This window comes from Phascolarctos cinereus, unplaced genomic scaffold (assembly GCF_003287225.1).
Source record: "Phascolarctos cinereus isolate Bilbo 61053 unplaced genomic scaffold, phaCin_HiC Scaffold_9;HRSCAF=440, whole genome shotgun sequence".
Classification (NCBI taxonomy): domain Eukaryota; kingdom Metazoa; phylum Chordata; class Mammalia; order Diprotodontia; family Phascolarctidae; genus Phascolarctos; species Phascolarctos cinereus.
Genome location: NW_027556402.1, coordinates 198,017,514 through 198,042,305, shown reverse-complemented (window position 1 = coordinate 198,042,305; position 24,792 = coordinate 198,017,514). Strand labels below are relative to the sequence as shown.

Here is a 24,792-nt window from a genome sequence, read left to right as displayed (position 1 = left end):
TGATCCCACGCCCTGCTAGCTCGCTACCCCTAAGTATTGTATTTGTGTTTCTCAATCTGCCCAGTGGGAGCTGAGTCAGGGATGGATCTTTACTAGAAAGCCTGGGGAGCAGCAGCTAGTCCACCAGGATACTCTTCCGTGGGTCTGGATTGGTCTTGTTCCCACCTGAAACATGAATCTCCAGCCTTGGGATCGTGGCTGAAGGAACTGGGGATGCTCAGCCTGGGTATCAGCATGTAGTCAGTGAGCAATCACCAGCAATGACCAGGCACCCCTCGCCACCCCAAGTCCCAATTCTAGGAACCAGGGCGAGAAAGAAATGCAGGATGTGGCGCGATTACAGACTACAGAAGGCGTGTGAGCGCCGAGGGATGTCTTCTTATTCCTTACCTTCAAAAAGCGAGAGGAAAGAACTTCTCCAGTGCTGTCCAGCCAGTATTAATAACAATGACTCACATTTTGGTGTCCTGAAGAGTCTCGGGAAGGTGGCTGATTCAAGTTCTATTTAGCTCTGCTTTATAAAGGAGCTGACTGAGGATCCAGGGGTTAAATCACTTGCTTCAGATCATCACACTGCTACTAAGAATCAGAGCCAGGATTAGAATTCAGTTCTCTGGACTTCAAATCCATTGCAGAGGCAGCTAGGTAGTACTGAATAAAGTACTGGACCAGGAGTGAGGAAGACCTGAGTTCAAATACACCTTCAGATACTTTGTGTCACCCTGGGCAAGTCATTTCACCTGTCTCAGTCCCCTCAACTGTAAAATGGGGATAATAATAGCACTTAGCTCTAAGGGCTGTGTGAGGATCAAGTGAGATAATATTTGTAAAGGCCTTAGCACAGTGCCGGGCACATAGTAGTCAGTTAATATATGCTTATTTCCTTCCTTCCTTCCTTCCTCCCCCCTTCTTTCTTTCTTTCTCTTTCTTTCTTTCTTTCTTTCTTTCTTTCTTTCTTTCCTTCCTTCCTCCCTCCTTCCCTCTCTCCCCTTTCTTTCTTTCTTTCTTTCTTTCTTTCTTTCTTTCTTTCTTTCTTTCTTTCTTTCTCTCTTTCTATCTCTCTCTCTTTCTTTCTTTCCTTCCTTCCTTCCTCCCTCCTTCCCTCTCTCCCTCCTTTCTTTCTTTCTTTCTTTCTTTCTTTCTTTCTTTCTTTCTTTCTTTCTTTCTTTCCTTTCCTTCCACAGAGGGAGGGACTCAAACACATTGAGACAAGAGAAAACAGAATGACTAATGATAGCAGAGATTCAGGAATAAACTTGGTGGTAAGAAGCAATGGGGACATTGGCCAAAGGGAAAGGCCCCCTGAGGAGAGTCTGGGAACCTGTGCTTTCCTCATAACACTGTGGGGTTGATGGCACATTCAATTATTCAATTCAACACCTATTAAGCATGTCAGGCAGTGGAGACACAAAGACAACAATGACAGTCCTCTGTCCTCCAGGAGCCTACATTTCCCTGGGGAGACAGCTCACACCCACAGAGAAGTGTATTATTAGAGAATGAGGGGCTTGGTGGGAGTGGGTGGGGGAGGGAGGCTTCCCATGAGCTGAGCCCTGCCCAGGAGCATTCTGAAAGGCGCAGGGGAGGAGGCCAAACGGCCAGTGTGCATCAGCACAGGGCAAAGGCAGGGTCAGACTGGGGAAGCGTCAGAAGGGGAGGTGTCCATTAGGCTGGAGGGCAGCGCTCCTGAGAATAGTGGGAAATAAACACGAAGACACCGAGAGTCAGAGATTCAGCTGCTAGCAAGCTGTTGGCTCTCTGAGGCTGAACTCCCTTATATGCAGAACAATAATAATGCCTACTACCTGCCTTTTAGAGTAATGAGGAAATTACCTTGTAAATTCAAGCGCTGCAGAACTGTAAGCCACAATGACTGCTTGAAGAGAAGGGATGGTATAAAAAGAGTCAAGTCTGGACTTGGAGTCCAGAGACCTGGGTTTGAATCCTGCTGATGAAGTCAGCAGGGCCTTTCTGGGCCTTGGATGGCTCACTGGTAAGATGAGGATGACAACACTGGACTGACAGGCTGCCTCCCCAGGGGTGTGGATGGAACAAGGACTAGAACTCTTTCTCCTCTCAACACAGTGCAGATGTCTGTGTCTCTTTTCCCTTACCTAGATGATTCAGCGGGTAGCTATGTGTGCAGTGGATAGAGCACTAGACCTGAAGTCAGGAAGACAGTGTCCTGAGTTCAAATCTGGCCTCAGACACTTCCTAGCTCTGTGACCTGGGCAAGTCACTTCACCCTCTGTGCCTCAGTTTCCTCATCTGTAAAATGAGCTGGAGAAGGACATGGCAAAGCACTAAAGCATCTTTGCCAAGAAAGTCCCCAGTGGGGTCATGAAGAGTCAGACACGACCGCACAGCAGAGATGTGTTAGGAAGCAGCCCAGGGAATCTGAATAATACCCCAGCCTGGCTGTCCCGGGGGGAAGGCAGGCCAGAGGAAAGACTGGGCAGAGGGAGCTGCTACCCCTGGTTCTCTGGTTCCAATGGAAAGTGCTGATATCAGCAACAAATACGCCATCTGGATGCTGGGGCTTTATGCATGGGACCTGGGATGGTGGGGACCGTGTGCAAAAAAAAGGCTTAAACGTAACAGCAGGTGTGTTTTAGAGCTTAAAGATGTCTAGTGGTTAGACAGCTGGCCACATGGAAATGAGAGGCTGAAAATGATGGACAGTGAAGGGGGCCAGAAATAACATCCCCATCCACCTGATGGGGACTGCAGAGAATGGCTAGGGGTTGTGGGTGATGAGGCTGATGTTGAGAAAACCCACCACCTTTGGAGAGCAGCAGCAGCAGAGTTGTGAAGGATAATGGCAGAAGCAGCAACTGTTGACACTTGTGCCCAGAAGCAAATACCACTGTGCAGACAGAGGAGCACCAACATGTTGGAAGAAGCCTTGACCATCCCCAGAGAGGAGGGAAGCAGGGTACTATTCTATTCTCTGGGCTTGGGTGTGGGTCTTATTTGTCTCCACTGGGTTACATGGAAAACTGCTCATGTTATAAGCCTTGTGGTTCAATGTGCTTGTAAGGGAAGCTGGGCACTACCACAGCAGACTGTCTTGAAGTCTCCAGATCACCTTGGTGTGAGCCCAATAAGCCTGAGACACTTCCTAAAATGTACTCGAGTACTTTGTGCCTCTGACACAAGGGTGACATGGAGAAACAACATTTCAGGGCATTACAGTGGAAATATTGGATTGATTTAGTCAGAGGAGCTGTGTTCAAATCCCCACTGCTGCTCAATACCTGTATGACCTTACACAAGTTATCTAACCTTTCTGGACTTCTGTTTCCTTGTTTGTAAAATGGCCTTAGAGAGGTTATTCTTAGAAGTATATCTTTGTTCCTATGACCAGCATTAAATCACCATAGAAATAGGAACTGTTATTAAAGGACTTACCCATAGTCATACAGTTAATGGCAGTGCTGAGGATTTGAGCAGGGCCTTCTGCCTCCAAGGCACATACTTTTTCTACTACATTAGACTATATTAAACCAACTTTAATATCCCCTGATGCTAACCTCAAGGTTTTGCCACTTGGGTAATTTTGACAGAAATAGCAATGCCCTCAATGTTCCCAAATTTCTGCCCCTGGGATGACCAATGTCAGAAAGTTGGGCTTAATCCTTTTAATTTAAGGCTCTGACTGAGCAGTCTGGCAATCCCCAAGACAAACTGCCCGAATGCAGAATTCCTTCCTTCCTAAAACCCTGTGAAATGGCCCAGCAGCTCTAGCAGTGCCACCCTTGGCCACAGGGTGGCAGGCCAAACCTGCAACTTCCCAGTTAGAGCTTCAGAGCAGAGCAGAAGGAACCTTTGGAAAGATCGGCATTTTCTAAGCCACAGACGCTATTTATGAGAAAAGATCAACAGCCTGGCTCTTAAGGGCTGATGTATAAAAGAGAGAGTTCAGGAAGAACTCAGGTTCTGCTAGGCTGTGGGAGGAGGGGCATGTGGGGGACGCTTGTAAGGGCAGGTGGCAGACACTGCGGGGCTTCCTTTCCAAGCCCAGCCCTATTTATAGGCTTTGGCCTCTCTGTACGGAACAGTCTCTTCTAGTTTTCACATCATCTAGTGATGCTGTCCTTGGATTTCTGTTATGTGTATTCAAAATAAAAACTGCCCCGAGATTCGACTATGGCTGGAGCCTCACCCCTTTCTTTAAAAAGGGACTCGGGACAGAAGGTATCAAGTGGCAGGCTTTGGGGGAGCTGGCACCAGTCTCTGGATCCTATAAATCGGAGGCCTTTTGGAGAAAATTCCTGAGGAAGAACATTGGTTTTTCACTTTGGAAGTCAACATAAAGCTAGCTTGACCTCTAGATCCCCGGCCTACTCTGGAAATTTCTAGAAATTTTCTGTTTCAGGGCTCTATGCCATATGTGAGCTAAAGAGCAATTGAGATGAGTTCTCAATAAATATATAATAATAATAACGATAATGACAATAATAATAAACCAGGCATCTCCAGTGTTATTTTTGGATATTCTCTGTGTTAAACAACACGTGAGTCTGAAAGCTGTTGTTACCTCTCAGGGGCTGACACAGCAGTTGTGAATTCTAGAAGGTACAAAGAGTCCTATCCCAGTGGTTCATGTTCACCCCCTTGCCTTGGGCCAATCATGTGCATCAGAACGATAGGAGTGTGGCAGCCATCTCCTAAGGTAACACCACTGTTCAGAAAAAAACCCAAACCAAACCACACAAAAAACTCCAACCAATCTCATACTGACAGCAGGGACTGTTTTTTGCCTTTCTTTGTATCCTCAGGACGTGAACACAGCACCTGGCACATAGCGGATGCCTGGTAAATGCTTGTAGACTGACTGATGTGGATCCCTCCTCACAGGGTGAGGTGATAGCTTAGGATAGCCTTATACACAAGCTTATGAGGTTCCCCTCCCTAGATTTCCTTGGAGGCCCCCTCTAGCTCTAGATCTTGGACTGTGAGTCAGAGGAAGCAATAAGGCCTAGTGAAGTTGGGTCTGAACCATTACCCTGCAGCTTTTCACTTGTGTAGCTGTGGACAAGTAATTTGATTTCTCTGGGACTCAGTTTTCTCATTTGCATACAAAGGGGTTGGACTAAGCTGCCTCTGAGATCTCTTCTAGCTCTAGAGCTAGGATCCTGGGACCCAAACAACGAGGGCTTTAGGTGAGATGGAGGGTCTTTTCCAGCTCCACAATGTAACTTGTGCCAGTAGGATGAGGAGGAAAACATGACAGGAGGAAAGAAAGAGGAGAGGGTGCAAATGAGGGTAGTGCCTAAGGAGAAGAGACCCTCATTGGGGCCCCGGAAATGGGAGCTTTGTGTTTTCCAGAGGGGTGGGTGGGAAGCATGAGAGTTCTGCTCTCCTTGATGAAATGAGTCAACATCACTTGTAGACTCATTTGGTTATAAATGAGCAATTTCTGATGAGCAGTGTTTAAACCATTGCTTTGGGTGAAGGACGTCGTTGGCATGTTTATTTGGAAATAGATTTTATATTTTTACAAACACTTAGAACACCTCTTATGGTTGGTATTCAATATTAGCTAAATGTCTCCATCCCCGGCATGTCACAGGGCCTGAGATTTCACCATTAAGAGGGGATTCCTGTTTCAGGTGGGAGGTGGACCTCAGAGGTTTCTTACACTGTTATGTAGTTCCTTCTTCCATATTCTAAAGGTTTGTCAAGTTGAAGACTCATCACCTGAAAGTTCACTATTAAGTGGTGATTTGTTATGGCCAGGCCAAGTCTTGGCTATTTGTGAAGACCATTTACTAGTGTGGTGGGGACAAGATCTTCCTTGGTGGGAAAAGTGTCTAGGTCAAAGAAACCAATTATTGTTGTTGTTGCTGTTTGTAGTTTTGAAGTTCAGATAGTGAAAATACAAGCATTCCTGGTTTTGACAATACTTACTCAGGGATGAGCTATTATTAGGTCATTTTCTGACGTTTTCAGCTAGCTGGGAGAGAACAGAACATAGGGATAGATAGGGGAAGGACACTAAGATAAGGTAGGTGGCTAAGTTGAGGGGACAGCCTCAACTCTACTGAAACAAAGGTCAATGATAGCCACAAAGTAAATATTTCCTCTCTTGCCACCTTTGATTTATAAAACTAGCTTGTTCCCTGATGATGTCAACATGCCTTGTTTTACTGTCTTAGAGTAACTGACTTAATCAATTGGAAAAAAGCTAAACTTTTCTTTTAGGATTAAACAGGAATAGGGAGAGCCCTCGCCCATCAGTCGACTAGCATTTATTAAGTACCTCTGTGCTTAATATTATTGTGTAGTGTATAATATGTAATGTGTACTGTGCTAGGTGCTAAGGACACAAAGAAAGGGAAAAGACAGTCCCTGCTCTCAAGGAGTTTATGGTATAATGGGGGAGGCAATATGCAAACAACTAAGTAGAAACAAGATATATACGTGGTAAATTGGAGATAATTAACGGAGGGAAGAACTGTCATTTAGAAAGACTGGCAAAGATTGAAGACAACAGGACCTTAGTTGGGATTGGAAGGAAGCTAGGAGGTGATGGGGCGAAGGACATTTCCAGGCTTGGGGGACGGCTAGCGAAAATGCCTGGAGTTGGAAGATGGAGTGTCATGTGAAAGGAGGAACAAGAAGGCCAGTGTCACTGGACTGTACAGTATGTTTGGGGAGGAGTTAAGGTATAAGAAGATTAGAAAAGTGGCTGGGTTATTAGGACTTTTATAAGCCAAACAGAGGATTTTCTATTTGATCCTGGAGGCCACAGGAAGCCACTGGAATTGACTGAATGGGGGTAGGATGTGTTTAACATGGTCAGATAAGCACTTTAGGAAGATCACTTTGACTGAGGAGGGGAAGATACACTAGAACGGGAGAGACTTGAAGCTGGAAGAGAGAGATGTTAACAAGGGTAGAAACCATAGGATGTGGTGGCCCATTGGCTGCTGGGGGTGATTAATCTAATCTGCCCAGGAAAAACATGGAATAAACTTACCCATGTCTTTCAAAGGAATGCCTCGTGCTTATTGTAGCTGTGGAATATTCTTGACCAAGCCTGCAATGGCCCAGAGTACCGTCTGTTGGTACTTTCTGGAAAACAGTGGGCTGGGGTTTGGTAACCATGACTTTCCTAACAGTCAGCACTGCTAAGGGACATAATGTGCCTTCAGCCTTCTCCTTCAGGAGCATTATATTCTGATCTGGGGAGGTTCTAAAAACAGTACACTTCATATTTGCCTGTGGTAAGACCTTCTTATTCTTTCCCTACCTTTGGGTTCTATTTTCTTGTCTTCTTTTCCTCCACATGTCTTTGATACATAAGCATTTCCTGCAGTTCCATCCTTATTCTCTTTATCTTTATATACTCTCTCATCAATCTCATTCTTTCCTAATGGCTTCAATTCTACCACCTCTGCCCAAAATATTTAAAATTCCAGTCCAACCTCTATCCCCTTTAAGTTCATCATCTTTCTTCCCAAAATTTCTCCTTTCCATGACTTCCCTATTTCTGGTAATGGCATCACCATTGTCCTAGTCACTCAGATTCAAAACACTTGCGTTATAGGGTCATGGATTTAGAACCTGAAGGGTTCCCCACCCTGATCTATTTCAACTCTCTCTCATCAGTGAGGTTAAGTGTCACCCAAGATCACATAAGTCATAAGCAGCAGATCCAGGATTTGAACTCAGGTACTCTAACTCCAAAACATTTTTGATCTCAGCCCCTCCTTTCACAACCAATTAATTGCCAAGACTGTCCATTCTGCCTTTAAAATGTCCTCTATTTCAAGTGCTAAAACTTTGCTCCAGGGTTTCATTACTTCTTGTTTGAAGTATTACAATAACCAGTTAGTCATTTTGGCCTTTTCTCCCCCCAGTTTATTGCCATACCATTTCCAGATTAACATCCCTAAATCATAGCTCTGATCACATCATCCCTCTGCTTAAAAAACTTTAATGAAATTTGGGGGTTGGTTGGTTGCTGCCTAGCCATACCCGACAGGGCATTCAAAAAACATAGTTTCAGAATGTCTCAGACCTCTTTTGTCAGGTCACTAGCTTGAATTGGATGTGAGTTAGATACTAATTCCTTTCTGACTTTCCCCACTCTGTGGGACCCTACAATCTTGAGGGATACAGTGAGGGATTCTGAAGACACAGGGAAGGTTGGAGAAAGGGTGGCAAAGATCCCTTCTTCTTTGATCTACCTCTGGCTGGAATCAGATAACCAGTCTACTGCAGAGTAAACAATTGGGTTTATCAGAAGGCCATAAACAAATGTTAAATGTGCTTATTAACATGCCGGGATCTGGTATAATGGGAAACTGACATAACTTGATTAAGAAATGTACATTTGAGGCAAAGAAGGTTCAGAGGTCCCACATAGAACTGCTTGAGAGAGAGACAGCTTGAGTAATAATGGAAAGAATGGATAGATTCAGTGAGGGAAAGAATCAAGATTGTTGTCCTGTGTCTTTGTGTGATGGCAGCCTGAGACCTCGGTTTGTGGAGGGCTGTTTACTGAATGTACTGAATGCCTGGAGCAGCAAGGCAGAAGGAGCTCTGGCTTCTACCTATTTTCAAAGTTCACATTATTGATATTGGCTCACACTCCATCTTCCCACAGCCAAAGGCTGATTGGCATTAGAAGGCCTTATCTTCTTTAGGGGAAATTAAAGTGTCAGTTTTCAAAGGAGAGGGTTTGTGGCTGGCATAAAAACCATCAGAAAAAAATATGCACACATTGTTATGTATAAAGAAGCTTGTTAGGCAAGGGAAGAAAATAGTTTATTTTCATTGGTTGACATTTTGGGCTTTCTTTTGGGAAATATATTTTGGGGCACAGTTCATTACTTCCTCTAGCCCCTTTCTTCCTTACTGTGTCCTTATGAGATAAGTGTTTTTATTTAAATAAACACCCCAAAACTTGGTGCCCCAAATTTTCCTTAAACACACATGAGTGCACAGGTGTACCACACTTACTTTGTTTTCATTCTTCCTTGAAACTGACTGCCAGAGGGATGAGGAAGGAGCATCACACTTTCTACCTTTCCAGATGTGCCAACTAAAAACTCACCAGGGTGGGCTCTGTCTCCGTGTCTCAACTCCGCATAATCTCCATCGTTGCTCCTCTAGTCTCCGTGACCACAGAAGACCAGTAATGAGACACCAGGTGGTCCAAGATGGGCTTACAGACATCTGACAGTTTGTTCTCGCCCTCACACTCACAACTGCCATGGAGTCGATAAGTAGCACAGAGTGTGCCATGTCATGTCCAAGCAGGAAGGACTGAGGCCCATCTGAAATCTGAGCAAAGTTATTCATGGGATTGGTTCTATGGTTTGTTCTAGTTCCTGGATCAAAGTCTTCTGACAGTTTTGCAGAGATAGCAGATGTGTGATTATTATTGCACAAATGGCCAAAAATTGTGCCTTAAAGGGATATACTTGCTCCTTACTGCTTCATGTGTGGATTGAGGGATTAAAACCAACTTGTTTGGTAAGATGTCACTTTTCTCCTTGTAAAGCAACACAAAAGGAAACAGCCACCCAGCACATGGAAGTAGAAAGTCCTGACCTTTTAATTATCTGAAGAGATGATCATAAGATCAAAGTCTTCTCTGAGACAAATGCATATTAGTACTGATATAGAATCATTGTGCTTTTCAGTAAAAGAAATAGGAGTCTGTATTTACATAAGAAACTATAGTGTCTGAGACCCATATATATATATGTACATATATATGTAAATGATTTTGAATTACAGCATTTACAGAATAAAAATAAGCTGGAATAAATAAGATTCACTCCATCAAATAAGACTTTTTTTTTTTACAGAAGAAGGAACTTTTGTGCATGTTAATGTCACAGTTAAATTTTATTTATTTATTAATCCTATAAAAGAAGCATTAGATTTGTCATTTCTCAAAAATAAAACTGCAATAATCATTGCAATGTGAAGCCTGAGATTGAAGCCTGAATAGGTATCACTGTTTGGTACCATACTCCTCAGTTTTCCTGTTGGCATGAGAGACCTGCATCATGCTGAGCCAAAAAAACTGGGGCCATCACTGAGATCCCCTCTTTAGGACTGGGTAAGGGAAAGTACAAAACGGAAACAAAATGAAATCCACGAGCAGACATGATAACATGACTAACACTGCACTGAGCACTCGAGTGCATTTCTTATGCCTGACGCCATGCGGGTTCCATGTTATACAAATGACAACAGAACTAAGAAACCAAGAAAACCTGGGAATCTTATCTGATCAGTTTGCATGGGGCAGAAAACCGTGGAAAGGGACCAGCGTTGTCTGCCTTGCCGAGTAAGATCCTTTTCTGAAGGAAAGAACACGCAGTTTTCTTGTCAACTCTCCGCGTCTTTTGTGATGAAATACTGCATGTCAGTGTGGATGTCGAAGAAAGCAAAATCTGGAGTCTGGTAAAGGCAAATTCTTCACTCTACTGGTAGGTAAACTTAGGGCAGATACTTTGGAAAATAAACCTCTTACTGTACAAAAAATCACTTACTGTGTGTATTTTCCCCTTTGGACAACAAGTTATTTTCCTACTAGTTTAAACACATTCTCCTAAGACAGGCCTGCATCTGATTGAAAAATAAGTGACTAAGAAATGATTTATAAAATTATGCCATAAATGATATATTGCAGGTTTTGCATCCCTAAAGTGTAAGTAAATGTTTAGGCCTTTTTGAATAAAAATGGACAGTCTGAATATCTGTCTTTTAAATATTTTTGGTTTCATAAACAGCCCCACATATAACAGTGCCCTTGTTTTGCAAAACTTCCAAAAATAAAAAGAAGTATTTTGTACTGAACTTTCACCCCAATTACCAATGCCCTTGGCATTTATTCTTTATTATTGTTATTAATGATATAAATAAAACTCTCATATTTATTCTCATTTTTTCAAACAACCAAGAGGTGGAAGAAATGGTATCAGATATAATGAATCCTCAAAAATACCCACCCCATGCAAAACAAGGTAATAATAAAAGAGTAGAGCATCAGAGTTATTGCTATGATTCCCAAACAAAAGGCAACAGCAAGGAACAGCTCTGGAAACTCAAGAGCTTCCTCTTTGCTTCAAAGATAACTTTGCCTCTGTAAATATCCCGTGTGAATCTGGTAACGTTTGGCCAGAGTGTATTGACTAAAAAGGCTAGCCAGCAAAAGGAAGAAAACGTCTGTCAGAAGCCAGTGAGCAGTTTGGAATTGGTTTACTATAAGGAGGACACAAATGTGTGTTTGGGAGACGGGCAGCAATGCAAGCCTTGGTAGCTTAAACAGGGACCCCCTCTCTTTTCAGTAAGTGTGTGTCTCCCATATCATATGGCATCATCATGTTCATGTTAGAAATGTGTGGAAGACTATTGCAGCCCCAGTGCTATAGGCTCCCCATGGTTCCCTTTAGCAGCTTAGGAAAATGCAATAAAAACCATCTGTACAAAATATATTATGATGGATGCTTAAAGCCTACATGTTCCTGACAAGGGCCTTCTTTCCAGTTAATTCTTGGCTTAAGTCACATAGAATTTTAGTCCATGTATGACTCCATTAAATAGATCACTAGTGTAATATGTCAAATACCAGCTTTGTCACTGTAAAATGGCGTGACATGGAACATGTAACAGTGAGTGCAAACACGGACAGGTTTCATCTGACCATAACGAGGTAACGGCGCAGAGTGGGAAGAGCAGCGGGAACAGAAAATCTGAAACACACAAAGAGAGGGGTTTGTTGACACAGGTTTACTTTCTGCGCATCAGCCACCCACTCTAAGATCCTTTAAGCTGGGCTTCCATTAAGGAATGTTAACTCCCTTTGTGGGCTTCACTGTATTTTTCCTAGTCATCTTTTTAAGTTTTATTTCTGGAAAGTGGCCAAAATGGACATGAATAGGTAAGGAATGAACTTACTAGGACATTTTTGCTCAGAGATGCCATGTAAATAAATAAGTTGATATTTTAAAAAATTAACTTAAACTTATTCCTTAGCTCCACTGCCTATTTCATATACCCAAAATTTAGGCAAACTACCTTGTAATGCAACCCTCCTATAGGATCCTTCTATAGTAATATGGAAAAATCAATAAATCACTTAAGCATACCTTGATAATGGGGAACTCAAAACTCACTGACAATATTTGGTTTCCTGGGCTAAGAAATTTTAGAAGAATGCTTTTAGTAATTCTCCTCCCTAAACAATGACTGTTCAGATTACTGTAACATGCATATATCCTCAAAAGAAATTGCTTTGCTTGCTTCTTGTTGGTGTAATTTAGCTTGGTGGCAGCCATCTTGATCTTTTGCTATTTCAATTATTATATTTCATTGTCTCATCACTTCTAGTTCTAAAAGCAGCTCTCTTTTTTTGAAATGGTAGTCTTATAGCCAAAAATCCAATCTGTCCTCAGTAGTACAGGCTATTGGAATAAATGAATCCTAGGCAGTGTTGGCAGGGCTCTTGGCCATGGAATTAAGAGGAGGCACCTGACACTTTGTTCAGGTTCTCTTATTCAGAGTCTCTTGAAAGGCTGTCTTCAATCTACATTTAGGTATCTGAGGGAATAGAGCTTCCCAGGTGGAAATCCCACTGTTTTCAAAGCTTGGGCACTTATAGCCCTTTGGCCTCTCTTCCCCACTGACATCAGTGACATACATGTCCCTCTTGAGCTCAGTACCTTGCCACAGCTCCTACAGTGGTGCTTCCTCCGAATGACAGTGAAAGGTGCTTTGCATGCTGTGCAGTAGCTACAGGCTTCATCTGGTACCCATTCAGGAGGATCTGTCCAAAACAGAAAAGCCAGAGCAGATATTGCAACAAGCTGAAGGGAGGAAAAGAAACCCAACCAATTGCTGGTCACTGTTGGGGGAGAAGCACTGAAGGCACTCACTCTAAGTACAAATGTTGAGGCACCAAGTGGAATCTGTTCTACACATACACAGTTCAAGAGCATAACAGGTTGGACGATGAGGCTTGATTTAGATAAACAGACAGAGACAGCAACCTTTGGGTTCCTAATTCCCTTTTCTGCCTTCCTCTCTTTATTTATACTTGTTGAAAAAATACACAGAAAAATGTCTCTGGCTCTTTAACTAGTGTTGGAAATTACATCTGTCTCAAAAACACAGCTGGAGGATCTACCCTTTTCCCATCACCTCTCAGATTTCCAAAATTTGTTGTACAAATGGTACTAAAGTCAAGAGCCTAGAAGAAAACACCCAACATTCAAATACATCAATGTATTCCATCTGGTTCTGAGCTGCCAGTGGAGGAGTCCAGCCAGCAATGACCTGATACCTCATACTCAACAAACTACTTTAGAATTTACAGCAATTGACTGGTTCCCAAGGAGAACTGAGTCAGTTCAATTTAATATGAAATACTGATTGCATTCTGTCTGCTGAAAACTGTTAGGTAAAGGCAGTGAGAACCAAGAAGATAAGGTAAGCAAAGACCCTGTCCTCAATGAGTTTACAGACAAGCAAAGGCTATACACACAAATAATTATAATACAAAGTAGGCAAGTGTAGAACAGAAATACAAAGTACGACCAGGTCTGGACCAGATGCTCACTTCTGATCAGGTTGGAGGTGGGGGGTATCAGGGAGGTTTTATGGAGGAAGTGGCACTGGTAGTGAAGGATAACATGGATTTTAACGTTTAAAGATAGTAGTAGGATATAGGAATGGGAAGATATTGTAATGATCTAGGTGGGTATTAATGAGAGCTTTATCTGTAGAAAACAGAAAGGAGAGAAAGCAGGGGACTATAACACAAACTATATTATATAGCAGTAATCAATATTTAGTATTAATTAAAAATAAAAAAGTAGGTCAATGGAATAGACTAGACAATGAAGAATAAACAATAATCCAATTCGGCCTGGCATTTGATAAAAACCCAAATGCAAATTATTTAGAAAAGAACTTCCTATTTGACAAGAATTGCTAGGAAAAAATGAAAAAAAAATCTGTCACAAATTAGATTTAGAACAACATTTTACATTATTTCATCATAATAAATGGCCATATGATCTGAATATTAAAGAACATACCACAAAAAATTAGAATAGGAAGGTCACATGACTTTTACAGCAACAGTTAGGGGGTGAATTCTTTTCTCCCCCTTTTTAGGCAATTGGGGTTAAGTGACTTGCCCAGGGTCACACAGCTAGTAAGTGTCAAGTGTTTGGTCTGATGCTGGATTTGAACTCAGGTCTTCCTGACTTCAGGGCCAGGGCTCTATCCACTTCACCATCTAGCTGCCCCTAATGGGGTGAATTCTTAATCAAACAAGAGAGAGAAACAATTTCAAAAGATAGATAACTTCTACGATAAGAAACTGAAAGGGTTTTGCATTAATAAAATTAATGCAACTAGAATATAGAGGAACAAATGACTAGGAAAAAATATTTACTAAATATCTCTGATAAGGTTTGATATCCAATATATGTAGGAAACTAATAGAAATAATATAAATTTATAAGACCAAAATTCATTCCTCAAGAGATAAACAGTAAAAGGATGTAAATAAACACATCTCTTAAGAATAATTGCTGGGGTGGGCCAGCTGTGGATAGAGCACGACCCTGAATTCAGGAGGACCTGAGTTCAAATCCAGCCTCAGACACGTAACACTTACTAGCTGTGTGACCCTGGGCAAGTCCCTTAACTCCAACAGCAAAAAAAACACCCACAACTTGTTAACAACCACATGAAAAAACTCTCCAAATCACCAACACTAAGAGAAATGCAACTCAAAACAACCCTGAAGTTTTGTCTCACATCCAACAAATTGGAAGACAGCCAAAGAAATTCTGAATAGGCAATGTTAGAAGGATTATGGAAAAATAGGGACACTAAGGCACATTGTTGGTGGAGCTCTGAATTGGTCCAACCATAAGCAATCTGGAATTATGCAAAGAAAGTGACTAAAATGTTTATGCCCTTTGATAGGGTTAAAGGTTAGGTATATACTCAGGGAGGTTGATGACAAAAAGAAAGGTCCCACCCATATGCATCCAAATATCTATGGCAGCACTTTTTTGTAGTAGCAAAGAACTAGAAACAAAGTACCCACTGTATGTGGAATGACTCCACAGGCTGTGATACATAATGTTAGTAGAATGTTACTGTGCATAAGAAACATGATTTTTGTGTGTGTGTGTGTGTGTGTGTGTGTGTGTGTGTGTGTGTGTGTGTGTGTGTGTGTGTAGAGAGCAAAGAGGAAGACATATGTGACCTGGTGCAAAGTGAAACAAACTGTGGCAGGAACAGTATCCTAACCCCTCCTCCTCATGCAAGTAAGGCTGGTTTTTCCTTAAAAGGCATTGAGACCTTCCCGTCCACTTGCTTAACTCAAAGAACTACAGGCTTGGGCTGCTGAGGATACTTTTTTCTTGCCTGGGTTCAAAGCAGCCATAAGGAGCTCCAGAGGATATGCTGAGTTCATGAAGGGGTAACTCCGGCAAATGAGCTTCCTTTAGCCGAATCAGCTTGAAGTGTCTTCAGTGACGATCCTTGTTGAATACACTTCTGCTTTGGCTGAGCAATCTCTTTTTTTTTAACTGTTGAATGACCTACTAGTGTCTCATTTTGTTCCAATATTGTACTTAAACTACCAGGGGACTGGCCTGAGTCAGGCCCAGCCCAGAAAGGCAGAAGCAGGAAAACAATACACACAGTGACTATAATAATTTAAATGCCAAGAATGACAAGAACAAAGTAATTAAAACTTATGCTGTGAAATTATAATGACCAAGCATGTTCCCAAAGAAGTGATATAAGAATGTATTTTTGGAGTAGGAGAACTATGGGTGTGGAGCCCTGAATATGTTGCCAGACTATTTCAATGTGAGTTTTGCTGAACTGTTTTTTTAAAAAATTTCTTTGTTGTAAGAGATTTCTCTCAAGAAGTAAGAAGAGATACATTGAGAATTGTAAATAATGTAAAAACAAAACTTATCAATAAATATTTATTTAAAAAATGTGACAGTCTTGTGGGGGATAAAAGAAAGGAAAGGAAGGCATATATGGTATTTTGAAGGAAAAAATCAAAGGAACCGGAAAATTGACTGGATATGGAAGGTGAGGAATAGAAGTTTAAAACGTGTATGGTTGATTGACCTTTGATGTCATTGTATATCTGGTGTCAGATATAAGGAAGTCAGAAGGAAAGGCAGGTTTTAAGAGAAAGTTTAGTTTTATGTATGTTGTGTTTTAGGAACTAATGGAATATCTATATGGAGATGTCCAGTAGAAATGTAGGTCAGGGACCAATGAGAAAGGTCGAGTTAGAAGACATAAATTTTTTGGAGTTATCAGTAAGGGGGGGGGTGACAATGTTAGCTATAAGAAAGAATACTGAAAATGGAAAGAGGGGAGAGAGAGAAAAGAGCTAAGAACAGAGCCTAGGAAATATCCAAATTCATTTTAGGAAGAGGAAAAGGAGAGATACCTGGAAGTAATGGCCTGAGAATATGCTGTCAACAAAGCCAAGGAAGAAAGGAATAGCAAGGGTGTGTGTGTGTAGTAAAATAAAGATTGGCATCAGTAGTATCAAATGCAAGGAAGATGAGAACCAAGAAAAGTTCGTTGAATTTGTTAATGTTACTAGCGATTTTCGAGAGAGCATTTTTAGTAGACTGGTAGAGGTGGAACTCAGATTTCAAGGCACTGGTGACTAAGTAAGTAGTGAGGAAACAGAAGCACAGGTTATAGAGATGGAGACAATAGCTCAAGAATGTAAAAAGGTGAAGGGCAGATGGTTTAATAAGTGAGGGAACCTGAGCAAGTTTGCTCATAGAAAGGATGGAGTCAGGAGAAAGGGAGCAATAGCAGATTCTTGAGAGAGTAGTAGAGTTCAATGGAGGGGGGTCTTGGAGTGGGAAAGGATGGATTTTTTGTGTTGTTTTTTTTTTTGCTTTTTGGTGAGGCAGTCAGGGAAGGGATGGTTTAAAAAGCACATGGGGGAGGGCAACTAGGTGGTGCAGTAGATACAGCACTGGCTCTGAAGTCAGGAGGACCGGAGTTCAAATCCAGCCTCAGACCAAACACTTGACACTTACTAGCTGTGTGACACTGGCCAAGTCACTGAACCCCAATCGCTTACCAAACAAACAAACAAATAAATAAATAAAAGGCACATCAGGAAGAAGTTAGCCTTGGCAAGGATTATGGACCTCTCTATAGCCTCTTCAGTTAAAATAGGAGGGATAGAACTGGTACAAAAAACAAGACAAAAGCAAAAAAATAAAACAAAAACCTAAAAAAAAGGTTTCAATAGGCAGTGGGACTGGGGTGTCATGAAAAGACTGGGATTCAGGAATTCTCAGCACCCATTCTGTCCCAGCTCTGTTGCTGTGTGACCTTGGGCAAGTCACTTTGCTTCTTTTGAGCCTCAGTTTACTTGTTTATAAAATGAAGGGGTTGGATTAGGTAGTCTCCAAGGTCCCTCCCAGATCTGCCATTCTGCCATTTCACAGAATGTCCAAAAAATGCTCTTGAAGTCAAACATAAATAGATTTTTTTTTGCTTCTCACTGAATCAAATTAAATCACAGAAGTTCTTTAGGCAGGTTCTCAGAGGTCATTTGGTTGACACTACCTGCTGTACCCCTTCTGTAACATCCCTGACAAGTAATCGTCTAGCTCCATTCAAAGTCAGGTCTTCCTGACTCTAAATCCAGTGTGTAATAGGATCATGGATTTAAAGCTATTGAGTCCACCTTTTACAAATGAGGAAACTGAGGTACAGAGAGGTTAGGAGACTTATCTGGGGTCCCACAGTGTCTGAGAAAGGATTTGGACTTAGATCTTCCTGACTCCAGGGCTCTATCTAGTATCTAATGCTGCCTTTCCAATGCCATTCAGTGCCTGCTACACACACGACATTGTGCTATTTGTTCTAAGACATATAAAGAAGTATAATAGAGAGTATCTCAAAAGTCTTGGTGAAGCTGTAAAAAAATTTTTTGTAAAGCTTTAATAGCATAAAATTTCAGTAGGACTTTTGGAACAACCTGTATGTGATACCTGTCCTCAAAGTGGCCTCATATACAGGATATCCCAAAAGTCTTAATAAAGGTTAAAGATTAAAACACCTTGCATGTTTGCTGACTTGAAAGAACAGTGTTTTGTTTTTTTTTCAAACCTTATAACACATACAATGAGAATACACCATTTCATTTGATCCTCATCACACCTTGTGAGGAAAGCACTATTATTACCAATTTGCTTATGAAGAAATGTAGATAAAGAAATTAAGCTATGGAGATGAAGAAATAAAGCTACTTGCTCATCATCACACAGCTAGTCATTTTCAAAGGCAGGATTTGAACCTAGGGTCTTGCACCATGCACCAGCACCATGATGACTATGAAAAAGTAAGGAGCTTACTACCCAGCACGAAACATACAAATATAAACACAAAAGGTTAAATGATAATAAGTCAAAACAGAAGACAACAGAAGACAACAATACAAGAGACTTGCTAGGCAGTAAGCAGGACCACAGCACTGGGAGCTGGAAGAGACCTTAGTGATCACCTAGTGCAATCCATTTACTTGATGGTTAAACAAAACGAGGTACAGAGCGGCTAAGAAACTTGTCCTCCTCACACCTAATAGAGTCAGGAATTCTAAACCTAGGTCCTCTGAGCTCAAACTTAGTGCTTTCTGCAACGTACGTCCTTATCGCCATGGTTAAGTGTCAAATGAGTGATACTGATGATAAATGCTAGCTGAATTCAGCTCAGGGAGAGTGGTCGAGGGAAGCTTTGTGGAAAAGGATAAATTTGAAAGATGGCTGGGATTTACTTGTGGGGGAAAAAAAGCATTCCAAAGCTATTTTGCTTGTTTGTGTTTCCTGAATTTCTGTTTATCCTCTTCTATGGATTTTTAAAATTACCTCTTCTTTCTTTTTAACTTTTTTGGGAATAACTATCACTTCTCCCTGCTCCCTCCAAAATCCATCCCCCTCCTTATTTAGACAAATAAATAAGCATAGTCATGCAAAACATCCACACACTGTTCCTCTCTAAAAAGTAAATCTCATTCTGGATGTCTTATCAGCACTTCAATTTTAATGCATCTAAAAATAAACTCATCTTTTTTGCTAAACTTACTCCTGGTTACACTGCTTTTTTGGGAGGTGGGGTGGGGTCAAAGGAAGCATCATTCACAAAGTCTCACGTGTCACTAATCTTGGTCTTCTCTTGGATTCGAATCTCCTAATACATTGCCATTGCCTGTCAAAGTCACCCCCACAACATCTCTCCCATCAGTCCGCTCCTTGCTCTTCCAACTTCATCACTTTAACTGCAGGCACTCATTTTTACCCACTAGGAATACTGCAATAGCCTCCTCAAGGTCTTTCCACCTTCTCTCTCCTCTCCAAACACTCCTTTATATAGCTTCCAGAAATCTGTAGAAATTCCCTATTGATCCTACCCCCCCACCCCCATCAATCCAAGCTTCTCTGCCTGGCCTTTAAGACACTCTCCAACCTGCACTCCTTCTATCTTTTCAGTCTTACTTACCTCTGAGAACTCTATGCTCCAGTCAATTCAGACAATTCTCTGTCCCCTTACAATACACTATGTTCTCACAACTCCAAGGCTCTGTTTGGTCTGTTCCCTACACTTGGAATGTCCTTCCTTCTGATCTTTACCTGTTAGCCTCCTAAAAATAACAAAGAGCTAGCATTTATATACTAGTTTTAGGCTTGCCAAACACTTTATAAATATTTGTCATTTTCTCCTCATAATAGTCCTGGAAGGTCATCAGCCAGTAAACATTTATTAAGCACCTACTACATGCCACATACCATGCTAAGTACTGGAAAGAAAAGTAAGAGAAAGTCTCAAGGAGCTCACAGTCTAATGGGGGAGAAAACATACAAGCAACAAAATATAATCAGGCATAGACAAGAAAAATTGGAAATAAACAATAGAAAGGAGGCTCTAGAATTGAGGGGGACCATGAAAGGCTTCTTCTGCACAGTAGGATTTAACTGAGACTTGAAGGACGCCAGGAAAGTCAGGAAGAGGGAATAAGGAGAGAGAACATTTCTGGCAAGGAGGACAAACAGAGAAAATGTATGGTTAGGGAGACAGAGTGTGTTGTTCAAGGAATGGCAAAGTTGTCAATGTCACTGGACCTCAGAGTACATGGGCGAAGGAGTGTAAGATGTAAGAAAACTGGCAAGATGGGAGGGGTAGGTTATAAAGGGATTTGAATGCCTAACAGAGGGTCCTGGAGGTGATAGGGAGCCACTGCAATTTGAGTGGGAGGTGTGTGACATGGTCAGAGCTCTGCTTTAGGAAGATCACTTTGAAAGCCAAATAAGATGGAAAGCTAAGTAAGATGGGAGACACTATTGGCAGGCACTTCACCTAGCAGGTTATTGCAATAGTCCAAGCATGAGGTGATGAGGGCCTATACCAGGACAGTAGTGGCGTCGGAGGAGAGAAGAGGGCACATGCAAGAGATGTTACAAAGGTAAAATCGACAGGCCTTCCTTGACAACAGATTGGATATAGGAAGTGAAAGAGAACGAGGAGTCAAGGATGACACCTAGGTTATAAGACTGAGTGACTGGGAGGGTGGTGATATGGAAGTTAGGAAGAGACCGGATGGTGGGGAGATAAATGGTGAGTTCAGCTTTGGACACATTGAGTTTAAAATGGGACATCCAGTTTGTGATGCCCAATAAGCAGTTGGATATGAAAGACTGGAGGTCAGCACGGAGGATAGTGTTGGACAAGTAAATTAAGAAGAATCAGGAGAGAGCAGTGTCATGAAAACCTAGAGAGAAAAGGGTATCAAGGAGAAGAGAGTGAGTGACAAGTATCAAGGAGAAGAGGGTGGTTAAAAACTGCAGAGAGGTCAAGAAGGATTAGGATTGAGAAAAGGTCATTTGATTTGGCAACTAAGAGACAATTAGTAACTTTGGACAGAGCAGTTTCAGTTGAATGACAAAGTCAGAAGCCAGATTTTGTAGAGAGTTAAAAAGAGAATGAGAGGAAAAGAAATAGAGGCACCCAGTAGACGCTAAATCTGCAAGGAGTTTAGCCACAATGGAGAAAATACGGGACAATAGCTAATGGTAAATGGATGGATTAAGTGAGGGGTTTTTGAGGATAGGAGAAGAGATGGGCATGTTTGTAGAAGGAGAAAAGCAGCAATTAGATTAAGGGTAAGTAAGAAGGCTGGAATGATAGAGGAGGCAATCTGCTGGAGAAGATGGAATCAAAAGGGATCACCTGCAGATGTAAGAGCAAGAAGGACTACCTCATTATGTGAAACACGAGTGAAGAAGGAGATAGTGGCAGAAGGCATTTGAGGGATGACAGATGAGAAAGAAGGACAAAAAGGAAGTAAATGACCTCTTCTAAAAAGTAAAATAAAAGGTAAAGTTCTCAGCTCAGAGGGTGTGCATCAGAGGAGCTGTAGGATATTTGAAGAGGAATGAAAAGGTATGAAGAGCCAAAGAGCTGTCTAGAATAGTGAGTTAACTAGGGAGATGAAAAACGATTGCCTTACATCAGTGAGTAGGCAGCTGAGGTTATGTAACATAAATCTGGAGTGGACTGAGGCACCAATTTTGAAATGTTCTTTCAGCTTTCTTCAGCAGCATGTGTGTAGGAGTGAAAGCAATGAATAGTGGGAAGGATCCAAGACAGGCTTGACAAGGTAAGACTGGTAATACAGTAAGGGCTAAGAGATTCAAGAGAAGAGGACAGTGTGGGATTAAACTCCTTCACCAAGCATTCAAGACAGGGAAGGAAAGACAGTCTAGTTTGTGCATGGGGTGATGGCTTGGGAAAGAACTGAAGGGTAGAAGGACTAGAGGTTGCAATGACGATGAAGAATAGGGTTTGGGGTTGCAAGACAGAAGGAGAGGTAGAATAACAACTGACTGTGATCAGATAAAGGATTTCAGAATTCATGAACACGGAAGTGGTACATCTGTGGGTGATAGCAAGACCACTTCACGATCATCTGTGTGTACGGCTGAAGTGGGGTGCAGGAGTCGAGGGAAATGAGTAAGTTGGGGAACCAAGAGTTTAGGGTGCATGAAGGAAATGTGTTGAAGTCCCTTAAATAGAGGGGGAGAGAAATACTACGATCAAAGTGAAGAGGTCTAGGGGTTTTGGGGTGCCGGGACCCCAAGATCATGGTACCGGGCCCTGCCTGAAAGAATTCAACTCAAATCTGCTTCAGCCAGAGGAAAAGTTTATTAGTGGTAAAACATAGGCCAGGTGACACCCGTAAGGATGAACGGGCATGAGAGGTTCTCAGCCTTGTGGGCCTGAGATTCTCAGCCGGGTGATGCCCATAAAGATGAGCGGGCATGAGAGGTTCTCAGCCTTCTGAGCGTGAGATTCTCAGCAGCTGAATGAGGGCCAAGGTGGATCTTAAATACTAAAGTAACTTTGGGTGGCCAGAGAAGGGGGTTGGGTAAAGGGTGTAGGTAACAATTCTAATTGGGGAGGTCGGTGAGACCAATAGACAATGGGAATAGATAATGGAGGAACAGGAAGGCAGAAGTTTGAAAGGCATCTGCACAAAATCAAGGTGGGGCTAGGACTTTCAAAAGGAGATAAAGGAAGGCCTTTCTGGGGCCTATAGACAAGAGGGAGCCTAAGGCTTTTAGGGCGCATCTGAATAAAGATTAAAAGGTAAAGCTAAGGCTTTCAAAGGGAGATGAGGGTCTGGGGCCTGTGAGTCAGATTCCCTTTGAGGCAAAGGGTGAAGATCTTGGCTTGGGCCCCGCCCTCATCACTACCAGACTTTTCAGTGACTACTACAACATAGCCATCTTTCTCCGCTTTTTTTCCCACTATCCTTGAAAGAATAATCTACCAATGTTCTTACTTCCTCATTATCCATATCTTCAGTGTTCTGCAATTTGGAATCTCTCCACAATAATCTATTGAAACTGCTTTCTCAAAGGTCATTAATGACCTCGTGATTTCCAAATCTGGTCACTTTTTTCAGTCCTTACCCTCTAACATCTCTGTCCCATTGACACTTGATAATACCCTCCTTTTGGCCTTCTCCTTCCTTGACTTCAAAGATAACCTATATAGCAAGATTTTCCTTTTCTCTTTGTAATCTCCCCTCTCTGCCTCCTTCACTGGCTCCTTTGTCTTCTTGGATGTTCCACAAGGTTCTGTCCTCAACCATTTTTTCTCTTTTTACTCAAAAGATTTATATTTGAGCTCTGATGTCTCTACCCAGCTCTAAAATCACATCTTCAACCACCTGTAAGCAAAACTCCTACCTGAATTCCCTAAGGATCCCTCAAAATCCTCATGTCCCAAAGCAAACTAATTATCAAAATCCATTCCTCCTAACTTTATAATTTATTCCAGTTACACCATAATTCTCCCATTCTTCTCATGTTTCAAACTTCTGTTATTTTTGACTCTTCTCTTACTTCTCCTAGCTAATCAGCAATTAATCTGATTATCACCAGGTGAAGAAAGTTTACCTTAAAAGGCTATGTAAATGTGAGTTATGCTACTTCTCTGCTCAAACATTTCATTGACTACTTACTGCTTATCAAACAAAAAGTTCAAACTTTTTTTTTTGGTGAGGCAACTGGGGTTAAGTGACTTGCCTAGGGTCACACTGCTACTAAGTGTCAAGTGTCTGAGGTTGGATTTGAACTCAGGTCTTCCTGAAGTCCAAACTTTTTAGCCTGGCATTCAGGACCATCAACAATCTGTCACTCTGTGGTTGCAATTCCCTCCTGCTCAGGTCCCTTCATTCTTTCCCTAAATCTACCTGTTGACATTCTACCCCATCCTTAATGACTTAATTCATATGTCACATTTCTTTCCCCAAGCCCTTGAAAATGATCCTTCCTTCATAAGACCTAGTATAATACTTTGTACTTTTCTTGTACCCTTATCTTGTTTTATTTTGTATTATAGTGATTTCTGCATGTGTATTTCATGCTTCTTCCCAGTCTGTATTCTTCATGAGGGCAATGACCATATCCTGTTGGTTTCTATACCTCCACCAGTGACTATCAAAGTGCTCACAGACTTGGAGTACACCTTAGAGACAATTTCCACTTTACACAAGGAGACTGTGTCCCAGAGAAGTTTAGCGGCTTGCCCAAGTTCCCACAGATGGCATCAGAGGGAGGATACCAACAAGGGTCGTCTGACTCCAGCCTCAGTGCCCTTTCTACCCCACCATGCTCTGCTACTCATAGCAGATATTTAAAATGTTTGATGAATTTCTCAAATTGCCATCACATCTTTTTCTGTTGTGAGGGAAACAGCAGCTAACTCCGGGATTTCAAGGTTACTCTAAAACAATTAATCTTGTAGTATTCTACATTCCTTTGACCCTGTTTTGTTTCTTGAACACTCCATCCTAGACCTTCTTGGAAGCTATGCTGTCTGTGGCAGGTAGATTTCTGAGGCTAATAATGAGGAGATGGGCTACCAGGCCCTCTTCTGCAACAAATTTTCAAAAATACTCACTGTGCATAAGTTCTGTGAGAGGATAAAATGAAAGATGATGTGAGATGCAGCCAGCTTTGTGAACGAGCTTGCAGGCACAACCTTAGAACAGAGCTGGAAGCTGTGCCCATTGAACACCGATGGTATTTGTTTTTGGTTTTTTATGCCTTTGTGCCTAAGCCATTAAGTTCCATGAACTCCATGTGCAGGAAAAAATGGAAACATACGAATCCCCAGTCTCAGAAGCCCTCTCTTTAAGGACTTTTGAGATCAGCCAAGCAGTATAAAGTGTGTATC

At 41.8% G+C, this 24,792-nt stretch overlaps 1 protein-coding gene across 1 annotated transcript in view; it reads right to left on the bottom strand.

The window, feature by feature from the left end:
* Positions 1 to 9,848: 9,848 nt before the first annotated feature.
* ZFYVE28 (zinc finger FYVE-type containing 28) overlaps positions 9,849 to 24,792 on the bottom strand; it is a 214,067-nt gene continuing 199,123 nt past the window's right edge. The window contains exons 12-13 of the mRNA XM_020992212.2: positions 12,693 to 12,796; positions 9,849 to 11,723 (exon numbers count right to left, since the gene is read on the bottom strand). Of these exons, the coding sequence (XP_020847871.1) occupies positions 11,592 to 11,723; positions 12,693 to 12,796 (236 nt within the window). The 3' untranslated portion in view covers positions 9,849 to 11,591. The remainder of the gene's footprint in view (positions 11,724 to 12,692; positions 12,797 to 24,792) is intronic.